General features: G+C 34.6%; 1 protein-coding gene across 5 annotated transcripts in view; it reads right to left on the bottom strand.

Annotated features, from left to right (window-relative positions):
• Nucleotides 1-12,339, bottom strand: part of LOC138712014 (death domain-associated protein 6-like) — a 96,926-nt gene that overhangs the window by 38,780 nt on the left and 45,807 nt on the right. For 4 of the 5 annotated variants that reach the window (XM_069843392.1, XM_069843396.1, XM_069843395.1 and 1 more), the window contains 4 exons: nucleotides 9,791-9,888; nucleotides 9,146-9,289; nucleotides 6,586-6,758; nucleotides 2,555-2,744 (listed from right to left, as the gene is read on the bottom strand). In XM_069843392.1, coding sequence (XP_069699493.1) covers nucleotides 2,555-2,744; nucleotides 6,586-6,758; nucleotides 9,146-9,289; nucleotides 9,791-9,888 — 605 coding nt within the window. Of the gene's footprint in view, nucleotides 1-5; nucleotides 661-2,554; nucleotides 2,745-6,585; nucleotides 6,759-9,145; nucleotides 9,290-9,790; nucleotides 9,889-12,339 lie in introns of those variants that run through there. The other variant, XM_069843394.1, reaches the window with a different exon arrangement.

Raw genomic sequence — 12,339 nt, 5'->3', positions numbered from 1 at the left:
TGTAAAGTGAGAAGAGACAGCACGTAACACCTGCACCGGCACCTTGTTCTCTGGAGATCAAGGATCCGTCGGTGTATAAATGAAGCCAGTTTTCTGGTGGGTACCTAATATTAATTGTCTCTAAAGTCAATTGTTTCAGTATTTCAGTGTTTACTTCTGATTTCAGTATTTCTTCTGTTAAATTTAGATTATATTCTATATTTAATAGAGTTAAAGGGTTTGGTTTAATTTGTAAGTTTTCTTTTAAATTCGGGATGAGAAAAGTATGTATTTCATATGCTAGAAAGATGAGCTGACAACAAGATGGAAGTTTTCTTGGAAAACCATAAAACTTATTCGCATTGTGTTTCAACTTTCAATAGAGGTAGACTAGGTCACTGTCCTCATATCTCCATCTCTTTTTGAAGTGTTTATGCAAAGATTTTGCCTACGCTACCTGGTTTGAAGTTAGAAAATAACAGTACTGTTGTGCTTTTAAGTAAGCAATTTTCGAGAGAGAAATATTGAACTTTTAGTATGAGTTTGTATTAACAAAATAATAATTAATATCAACTACAACCGATTAATTTTAATTGATTCGATTATTCAATTAAATTCCACAACTCTGATATTTTTGGTATACACAGTGGTAAAACAAAAAACCGACTATGTTCTTGTGGCCTGAAACAGAGGCAGAGAAAGAAATCAATGAAGTAGTAAGTCCCTTACGCAAACATACTACAACATTTAACACAAAATGAACCAAAATTATCGGTATTAACCAAAAATGCCATAATTATACACAAATACCAGTAACATAAATTATTAATGAAAAACTGGATAAAAATGTCAAAATGTTGTATCTTTTCAATGATTGTGCTGCTGATCAAAACAAAAACCATTCCATGATTGCATTTCTTTCATCACTAATAAAATTAGGCACATTCTGTAAGACAGTGCTTCAATTTCCTAGAACAGGGCATAGTTTTCAAGCATGTGACAAAAATAATTAAATAAAGTGCAATATTACGTGGAATGGGTTAATATAATTTGTGATATTGTCGAATGAGAGAATTGATATGAGAGAACTTAAAGGTAATTTGTCTAAGTTCCTTTAAAAAGTCAGATGTAAAAAATAGCGAAAAATTTAAAATCAGGATCAGAAATAGGTGTATATGTAGAATCACTCCAGGCTGTTGAAAATGTACAACCTGAGAGTGAAACTGAATAAATATCGCAAAGTATGTAACAATAAGTTAAAAGAAGGTAAAAATTCTATATATATTAAGCAAAGTGCATGTATTATTTTGGTATTTAAAAAAAAACATCTCAAACTGCTTGAATTTATACATGGATCAGAAATATGAAAAAGTTCATTTAGAATATCACTTCATTGTTTAAATACACAATTCTTACAATGCAGATAGTTTTTTTATTTTTCACAAAAAAAAATCTTGTGGAGTTGGATTACACAATTCAATTGTTATTCATACCACTCTAATATTCAAAACGAAAGCATTACATGGGGGGAAAAAAAAATTCAACAAATTTGAAGAATTAATAACAAGTCAAAAAAAAATCTCTAGTGCCATAATTGTTAGCACATCATCAACACAGGATTGGAATTTTGAACTTCAAGAAATGTACACTTTGTAACAGCCAAGACTCAGTAAACAGGAAAAATTTCTAAACAGCAGGACATGGTCTCCCATCTTTACAGGAATTTAGATTCTAAATAATGGAAGACAACTGGAGGAAGAGGAGGAGGAGGAGAAGGAGAAGGAGGAGGAAGAAGAAGATTTGGATATGTTATAGAAATTTCGATCATGGTAGCACTACACAGTAGTAGTAGTCGGTGTTGTGATTGCTACGTTCAGAAGAACTACAAATACTATGGCTCTCTTTTCAACATTCATTCTGCAGCACAAGTTGGAAGTGAAAGATATGTAACATAAATGAGGTGACCAGTTTTTATCATAGTCCTCCAATCTACATCGGAAATGCAATTCAAATTCTGCACAAGTCAAGGATTTCAATTTGCATCTACTTCACGAACGTAGGTTCATTACAAATAGCATATCAAAAAGTCACTTTTATGCAAACATTTAGACGGCATATTGATGCTTTTCTGTTATAAATCGATCAATTAAACATGACAATTTCAACAAATATTACAAAACCATAGAATCTAAAGTACAAAACTAAACTGTATTTTCTTACTTCAAAATAATCGGAGGAGATCCATATTGTTTCCACTCAAAACATATTTTCTTGCCTACTATAAATAAGTATGTTTCTAATCTGAGAGAATATCATCTACGAACTAAATTTCATTATTTCTTTCCTGCGCTGTCAGATTGACCCATTAATTACACCACCTTAAATTATGGAATATAAAACGATTTCATAATCCTCTACAACTCAAAAACTATAACCAATCGCGACTTTTATGATCATTTTCGAAACCAAGTAGTCAGAATTGGTGATTCTAATCTCTAGCATATAACAGCTATTAGTCAGTGTTATCAGTCATTGTAACAAATGCGTCACTTCATAATACGTGTTTAACACTTACAGCTTATGTTTTCTTCTCCTCTCAAGACTTTGTCTACAAAGTCCTTTTCCCCATCCTCTTCCTCTTCCTCTTCCTCCTCCTCGCCCTCTTCTTCTTGTCCACTTTCTTCACTCTTGTTGGCATCTTCATCAGGCACCTCTTCGGCTACTAATTTTTCTGCAACTTGCTTTTCCGCAAAGCTGTCAATTACCTTAAACAAAATTACAGTAGATAATTTATAGCTGATTCTTAACCTTTAGTAATGTTGAATTTGGTGTGGTCTTGAGTTTCTGTAATAAAGCATAAAGGAGTATTTTTTTTGAAGTTATAGACTAACATACTTTACTTTCATATTAGAATTTCATTGTTATGCAACTACTAGAAGACTGAACATGAAGTGCATCCTACTTTTGGATTTTTGAACTGCATTCAATGACTGCTTGTTTAGTAGGTATCTCTTCTGAAAAGACCACTGAACTTTTTCAAAACATATGCAACATGAAAAGTCCAACCTTTCAAAAAAATTATTTTTTCCATCAACGACTCCTGTAGACAAATAAAAACTGAATAATTTGGAATATATTCCAGCCCCAGCTGTTTCATCATTTTGATATTTGGAGCTGTCTGTATAAATGTGTAACCTATCTGTGTCAGGGTAGAATGTATTTATAATGTTGTATTTTATATTTATTAATCCATGTAGTAGTGATGGGAAAATGCAAGAGTCTAGTGTTTTGATCTTGATTTTTCGACTTATTTTTTGTCTAACAGAACGACTTTTAGGGCCCAGAAAGTTTTCCATGCTATCGCTACTCTGCATTTTAGTTCTTTGCCCATGTAGTTCTGTATTCCTACCAGTTGTTCTAGGTATACATATTCTGGTACATACTGTAGTCAATTATGATTGATATGTCTTGGCTATTTGTCATTACTTGTGTCTTATTCATGTTCATCGATAGGCAGGCTTTTTTGCTGCTGTTGTTTAGTTCTTGGATCACATCTTGTAGCTTGCTTGCATTACTGGTGAATAGTACCACATCATTAGCAAACCTTAAGTTTGTGAGCCTATATCCATCTTTTTTTTACTAATGGCGGGTAATTAACTGTTTGTCATTCACCAATATGAAGCCAGTTGAATACTTCAATTTACCGACAGAATCATTGCCCAGAGTGTGTCATAGGAGACTGGTCTACACTACACACATTCTCTGGCCCAAATATGAATGTCGGACTGATAAATCGGATGACCCACGTTTATTGCATTTTTGAAGTCCGAGAATACCCAATAGCACAACCTGTTCAACAAATCTCCTTTACTGCCACCTCAAATGAATTGCTTTTACCAGCGTTGTATTTGTCGCAAGCTACTTACATATTTTACCAGCGATGAATTTGTCACAAGCTACTTACATATTTGAATTGAACTTGCATAGTTTCACCTTTCTGGGCCTTACATATTTTTTCCTGAAAAAGAAGCAACGACCTTTCCTTTCATCTCATCAGTAATGGCGACAGTTGATCGAGCTTTCTTTTCCAGTGAGGGCACATATTCTGATTGAGACAATTCACCTTCTTCTGCAGTAGACTTGGCTGATTGTGAAGAAAGTCCTGTATCTGTTGCTTTCTCATTGTCTTCGTCGAACAGCTTTCCAATTGGCAGTATTCATTCTTTAAATCAAGTATGAGGTCAGAGGATCAGGCCTATATTGCGCTCAAATCATCAAACAAGTTTGGCTTTCAGTTCGGTTTGTGAAAATGTGTTCACTGTGAGTCACCAGCACGAATTCGATGTTTCTGGTTGTTTGGAGTATTTTCTGGACTAGATACTTCAACTGGCCTAACGTCTCACTACATTTTCATAAGACAATGAGTACTCTCATCCTCACCAGTCACCATTCTAAGGAAAACCTCTATCAGTAGAATCAACAATTACACTAACAAAGCAAAAAAGCCAACAAAAACAGTAAAGTTCCCCACAATCTCAAGAAAGCTGAAGGAAATACAACTGGAAACTAGAAAAGAAGCAACTGACAAAGCTTCAATACACCACAGAAAGGGCAAACTAGATCCTACTCTGAAAAGAATAGAAAACTACATACTGTACAATTGTATCACCATTCTACTCCCACAGGCAAATAATAGCCAAAACTTGATCTGTTGCTGAGTGCTACAAAGAAAAGAAACACTCAAATTCCTGCACAGCGCACGAACAGATATCTCCAACACAAATCTAAATCTCTATGCAGAGAAAAGGAAAGCATATAGGAATACTGCTAAAGACCAAAGAAACTAATTTCATAGAACAAGTAAAGGCCCAAACTCAAGAGACGTTAACAGATCTTTTTTGCGCCCCCAGAAGGAAGTCAACCAGCACTATCACAGATATTGCAATGGAATGTTGACAAAAACACTTCTCTCTTCTCCCCAACAGAAGTAACCTAACCATTGCATGCCAAATCAAAGATATATGATATGGAGCTAATAAGTATAGTGGAATAAGTTCACCATTCATTTACTATCTCCACTTTGCAAAGTGTCACAATTTTGGGACTTGAAAATCTGGTCACTTTACTTTTATTGATTCCAGTATACAGAGTGATTCACGAGGAAGGGTAAAAAATTTAGGATGTGAATTCTGAAGTCATTCTGAGTCAAAAAGTTCATACAAATATGGGTCCGTTTTCGAATGGTTATTGAGATATGGCTCTTTGATTTCACAAAAACTTGAGATTCCAGAGACAGATAACTGACAAATTTAAAGTTTATATTCATGTATGCATACACACCTAATATTCTAGATGTCGGGGTCGATGTTTTCACACATTTTCAAAGGTACCTCCTTCTGTTTGAATGCACTGTTACGCTTGGGTGTGAATCACGCTCATCGCTTGGGAGAGTTGCTCGTGACTGTTCTTTATGCCACATCCAAAATACGGTCAATTAGTGCCTATCTCGTTTCCCCCTTCCTTTGCTATACTAAGTCTTTCATCCAACCCCATTGACAGTAAATATTCTTCGATATGGTACCCTTCTGTTCAGAAAGCATCATTCATATGGCATGCAAGGAACTTCCATCGTACAAACCATAAACATACACAATATCGGCGTATTCTGCAGTCGAAAATTTATAAGGTATCTTGAAAAACACAACTTAACACTTCCGATAACTGTACCTATATAACTATTGTACCATACTGTACGTAGCTGACTGAACTGCTGTGAGCTAAGTGATAGTGGTATTTGTGTTATGTGCTGGTTCTGTGTCATTACATCAGACAATGGCAGGCGATTGGAGATTTGTAATGCCCCACCACCTGGTTTGTTTCTCTTATCTACATCGCTCACAATGCAGATTCCAATGTTACATCATTCATTGCGATCGGTGACCTTGTCTCACATTCTAATGTCAGCAACATATGATAACATCTGAGTCACATTGGGGCGAGACGTTTTACCAAAAAAATGTATCTAGCTCCGCCATCATTCGAAAATTTTTTACCTTTCCTCATGAATCACCCTGGATTTGTTATACACTAAATTTTATATATTAGTTCATACATTGCCTACCACAACCACGCAAATCCTATTAGTCCATCTGACAGAACAGCATGATGCACAAAAACGCGCAATAACACAGCTTGTCTCGATAAGTACCGAAACATATGCTGTTCACTTTCAAATTGCTAATGTAAACTACATAAGATTTAACTGCATCACTTTCACATAATACAATCGCTAATGTAAACTATATAATAAGATTTAATTGTATCATTTTCACATAATACAAGATTACTTTAGACACTATAATCATAAATCAAGAATAATAGACAATATTTTCGCAATTTCAGAATGTGTGCTACTGAAGATGGGACTTTATGGTGCTGAAACATGTATAGCAACCACAAATGAATTGTAACAAGTTTTAAGAATGTTGAAATTTGAAGTGTTTTTAATACTGATCGATCATATTCCATAAAATTCTCAAATGGTCTTTCCATAACCAATAATACTAAATTACTGCAAGTACTTGTGACATTAATGTACAAGCTTACATCTTGAATGCGTGAAGCATACTCCTCGTAGTTGGTCTGCAACCTGGACTCAAGATCAGCACTATTCTCAGCAGGGTCTGCTTGATCCTTGAGGAAAACAGATAATGCATCCCAGGACTCATACTGCCGCTGTTTCTTCAACTGCTTTCCAACAGAGAGGAATGCCTTTTCCGCTGTCAAATCACAAAATAACTAAGCAATAATTTTTCAACTTAAACACAATACTCCCTTATAATTTAAGGCTGGGCCACAATAAACCAGGAATGAGAACCAGAACAAGGACAGGAAGCGAGGGATATGAACATGAAGGTTATGATTCACAATAAACCAAGAACAGTAACGACTATGCATATCGATATGTATGTCATTAACAATACATGAAGTCGAAATCATGTATTCTGATGTTATCTGTGTATAATTGACCAATGGTGTTCTCTCATGAAAACAAGACAGCCAATATAAACACGGTTAACCAACTTCAAACTTTACGCACAGAACACATCTTAAGAATTCAATTCACATGTTAATCTGGTCACATATACATGTCGCTTATATTGAAAGTGATTCTACTGAATTTCTGAGTTAGTTAGAAATTATGGATGAAGAAGAAATTATGTAACGACGAGAATGGCAAAGTTAAAACTTGGCCAACTTTTACGTTCATGTTCCCAAGCTCTGGCAAGCTTCTCGTCAATTTGAATGCTCACAATTAAATATATTTATTTAAACAATTTTTCCGTTCCCGTTGTAGTTTCTGTCCCCAGTTTATTGTGGACCAGGTCTTATAATGATTACAAGTTACATAATAACACACACTTTAGAACTGATAAAGTATGCTACAATAACTGAACCTGTCTTTTTGTAATGCTCTTTCGTAAAATTGTAGAACATAACCTAGTAACTTTCCTTTATTTATATAATTACAGAACTATACTGACAATCAAAAGTTTAAAATTTAAACTTAAACCCATAAGTGATACCATGTTCAGAAGGGATATGAGTGACTGATTAATAAACATACAGAATGCATTACTGGAGTGCATTTTACGATTGAAACTGGTCATGTAACATCAAAAGATTCAAATAGTGTGATCAACTTTAAAAGACTATTAGTTTATAAACTTTACAAATGTTTTATCACATGTTAAAATGACTTAGAACCACACCTTATATAATTTTACATTGTTTTTAACTTAGTTTATCAATAAGCACATATGTTTCTTCTTGCATTTCACCTATGCTCAATTTGTTAATTTATGTCTCTCCACCTGAAGGTGATTAAAAAAAATCGAAAATATTAGTGAAATGATAACCTTGTAATGTGAAATAACAGAAAATTGTTTCTGTATTAATTGAAAAGTTGTAGAATGAAACTACAAAATAATTACTACTATATAACAGTAATTATGTTTAGGCTATTGAGAGGATTAGAGAGACCATTTCTCCGACATATTTGGGAATAAACAAAGGTTGTTTGTCAGCATCATTTTTGAATAGCCACAAGTAATGGACACTATGTGATTCCTTGTCGCTATAATAATGTTTACCAAAATCAAGCTGTCATTCACCAGGACTTGCAGACATAGGAGAGCAATGTTTATAGAAATGTGTTTTGCAACAGTCAACTTGTACAGTACTTGTAATACAGAAGTGCTACATGCAGAAACTACTATAAATTATAAACGAAATATACCCATAATACAGCAGAAATGAATATATTATAAAATTTGAAATGTCGTAAATTGTAATAAATGTTTAAAATCCTCTCTTTTTGACATGTTTTACCCTCTTTGCCGACAGGATTGTGCATTTCATGCACTATCCACAGGTTGGATTGTACAATCGTACATAACACCAAATTATCGCACATGTACAATTCAGATCGTACAGTTGGTTGGCAATATTGCTTCAGTGATAGCATTGTGGGTAATTTTGAAACATAGAAACTCCACCTAGGAAGTCACCACGGGAAAAATACATTTGCAAAATAGAAAGATGTTTGTAAAATTTTTAAGGTAATCTCTGCTTTGTATTCTGGGTCCTAGCTGTAAGCTGTAGATGTCGACCAGATGTCCCAAATTGTGAAATTAGTAGTATTTAAGTTCATAAAGAAGAAAAAAAAGAGTAGTCTAGCTATTCCTCTGAAAAGAACTGTGGAAAGGACAACGAAAGCAGTGGGAAAGAGTGAAAAATCGGTAAGAAATATAGCAAAAGAATGAGAGAAAGCTAGCAATTTGTGCCTATAACATAGTACTATGGATAACATATTGACATTTAGTGGTATGTACTACCTTCTTCGGGGCCGTCTTCTTTGCTATGATTATATCTTCAATGTAAGTTATTCATACATGTCTCAGGTAGGTACTGCATCTTTGTAGGTTGTATACATGCTCTCTCTCTCTTCCCCTCCATTCACCGTTCCCGCCATAACACACATATAAACATGATAATGGCACCCTCGGACATCAGCATTATTCCTATTTGTCCCGAGTAATATGCATGTATATTGTGCGTGTATGCATATGTATGTGTGCATGTATAATTTATTGTCTCAACTCACCCACTCTTTCTATTTCCTTAGGACTCAAATTTGCATCACTTTGAACACTTTGAACCAAAGTTAAGATATCACGGTAATCAGGAAATTGTCCAGTCTTGTTTACAAACTTCTCAATGCATTTGTTTACTTCAGGCCAATCTGTTCCTGCAAAAGGAACAATATTTAGAGCAGAGAATTATATACAGAGACAGATGTTACTTTCATTCTGAAACATACTGTATTTCATCACTTCTATATCCTATGTTGTCACATGAAATAAAAAGAAAATGTATACGAGAAATATCTTAAATGATCAGTCATCAATGACGAAATTAGAGTGGTCTACAAGAGAAATTCCCTTCCCAATAAAAGTAATTTTACTAAAAAACAAGGAGAACTACACTGTACCATTTCAAACTACATAAAAGTAAAACAAGTCAGTCACTTCTCCAAAGACTTCAGAAAGTGATATAACCAGAGAGCTCCACTCATTATGAATGTCTAATATTGATTTATAATATTCACAAAAAGACAGAATATGTCAAAGCTATACGTATATCACATTTATAATTATAATAAAAAGATGACATTTCGTTCAAGTGACTGAATTGTAATTAGATGAAGACAGTGGGACACAACTGTAAATTTTCCGAACTTCAATCCTACCTGAAAATGCAATCCTCCTCCGAAATAATTTACTTCCGCATGACTCTCCTGTTAACTCACACAATTTCTGGTGTATTTTTACAAATCGGTCTTTGTATCTGTATGCAACAAAAAACCACAAACTGATTACACTTATATTTTTATTTACTAAATAAACTTCATTTTCTTTAATGAAACTAAACAAAAATCAACATCTCTCTCAGTGTTATGAGCTGCTAACATTTAATACAGAGTAAATAGGAAAATACTGGTATTTGCATGAGGTAAATGAATAATTAAAGACAGCATTCGTAATCAGTAACATAATTAAAGACAGCATTCGTAATCAGTAACATGTACACCTCAACCATTATTTTGGTCTCCATCACTGTATCGCATTCGTAATTTTATTAGTTAATGCTGGGATAACATTAAATAATGAAGCAACATGCTTACCACAAAATGAGCATTATTTAAAAACAACACAAAAAACAGTGGTTGATAATACATTGGAAGGGAAGTATAAATCAAATTAATATTTCAACAGTGCATAAAAAAAATTGGAAGGAAAAATTTATACAATATTCAGTCTCAAACAGATTTCGTTTAGAAAATCGGCAGTAGTTCGTAATCTTCATTGTTGAAATCTGACAGAATGCTGTAGGATTTAAAATTATCCTTCCTATAATCAATTTTCTAATGCAGTATCTGTGAACTTTGTGTTTGCTTTAATTATTTCTTTATGAAATGCAGTTTGTACTTGCAGTGTACTACAGTCATGTAATTCCTGAGTATGTTCTGCAGTTCTCTTGTTTTATTTCTTCATAATTTATACTAAGGGTTCTTACAAAGTGGTGTAAAAGATTTGCAGACTTTATCACGCGGAATATGCAGATTGCCGCACTATTATTTCTTTTGTAAAATTTGTAGCTGATACATCTGGGTTACCTCCTATTACAGTAGGTCTTCAGTAACATGATTATATGTATATCCACAGAAAACTGATATTTTCTCTGTACTCGTTTAAAGTTCCCTCTTTATGAACACAGAGGTTTGGGTATTGACAAAGTCGTCTTGACTGTGATAAGAGGAGCATTATGGCCACAGTCACATGTATCATTCATTAATGATGTTGCGGTTCAATGAAAGATGTGTGGATATGCCATACTAAGTGTGGTCTACTTTGGTGTCCAGTGGAACTTAGAAATGTGGAGTCATTCAGTACAATTTCCAGATGATTTTCGTCAAATTCTTCAACCATACATACAGTTCCTATGGTATTGGAATATTTGCAGCATATCAGGGAAACTGAAAACTTGTATCTCTGTGACACAATACTTTCTCTTTGTTCTTCGTATAATAAGAAAATAAAAATGTAAGGATAAAGAATAGTTTTAAATTAAATATAGTACTAACTTCAGTTTAATTTAAAATATTACTATCTCGTACAAGAGTCCATAAACATTTATCACAATCACCATCGCTAAGCTTTCATGTGTTAATCCATCATTCAGACAGTCAACCAATTCATTTTCTGCCTCTTGGGCAATCCTCAGTCGGAATTCTTTATTCACACATATCAGATTCTTCTTTTTTTATTAGCTATTTTACGATGCTTTATCAACTGCGATGGTTATCTAGCATGTGAGTGAGATGAAGGTGAAAATGCCAGCAATATGGATGCAGGGTCTAGCGCCGAAAGTTACCCAGCATTTGCTCTTAATGGGTTGAGGGAAAACCCCAAAAAAACCTCAACCAGGTAACTTGTCCCAACCAGGATTTGAACTCGAGTCTACTCATTTCATGGTCAGGCATAAATTCTTTCCTTCGGCTGTTATGTAAGCATTTTTTTAAATTTATTTTTTATTCTACACCTGTGCAATTTATGGAGGTCACAGATACATCCTTCCCACTTGTATTCAAATTTAATTTAAGTCGTTCCCATGAATGGCGCCATTATAGCACTCCTTCAAGACGGTTGTTGCACTTGACATTCGTCAGAAGCAACGTGCTGTTATCAGTTCCTGTGCTGTGAGACCGAGACAGTGGAAAACATTCACAAGAGGTTGAAAAAGGTGTATGGAGATGCATCTGTCGATCGCAGTACAGTTAGTCGGTGGGCAAGCAGATTATCTGGTGGCCAATATTCAGGATACTCCTCACAGCGGCAAGAAGTCCTGACAGTGTGCAGCACGTTAACAACAAGGTTGTGGCTGACAAACGCGTAACAGTGAAAGAATTGTCACTCCAAGTTGGAATAGGAAAAGCGAGTGTGTGCAGAATATTGAAACAGTTGGGGTTAAAAAAGGTTTGTGCCAGGTGGGGTTCGAAGAAGTTGACAGAAGCCCACAAAGAAACCCGAAAAACAGTGTGCAGCAAACTTTTGGACCAGTATGAGAATGGTGATGACTTTCTTGCAAGAATTGTGACAGGAGATGAAACATGGCTTCACCATTTTGAACTGGAGACAAAGAGGCAGATAATGGAGTGACATCATGCAAATTCACCAAAGAAAAATAAATTCAAAACTACCCCTTCAGCAGGAAAAGTTATGGCTACTGTGTTTTTCG

Source organism: Periplaneta americana, chromosome 13 (assembly GCF_040183065.1).
Source record: "Periplaneta americana isolate PAMFEO1 chromosome 13, P.americana_PAMFEO1_priV1, whole genome shotgun sequence".
NCBI classification, from domain to species: Eukaryota; Metazoa; Arthropoda; class Insecta; order Blattodea; family Blattidae; genus Periplaneta; species Periplaneta americana.
This window is presented reverse-complemented; position numbering and strand designations above follow the sequence as displayed.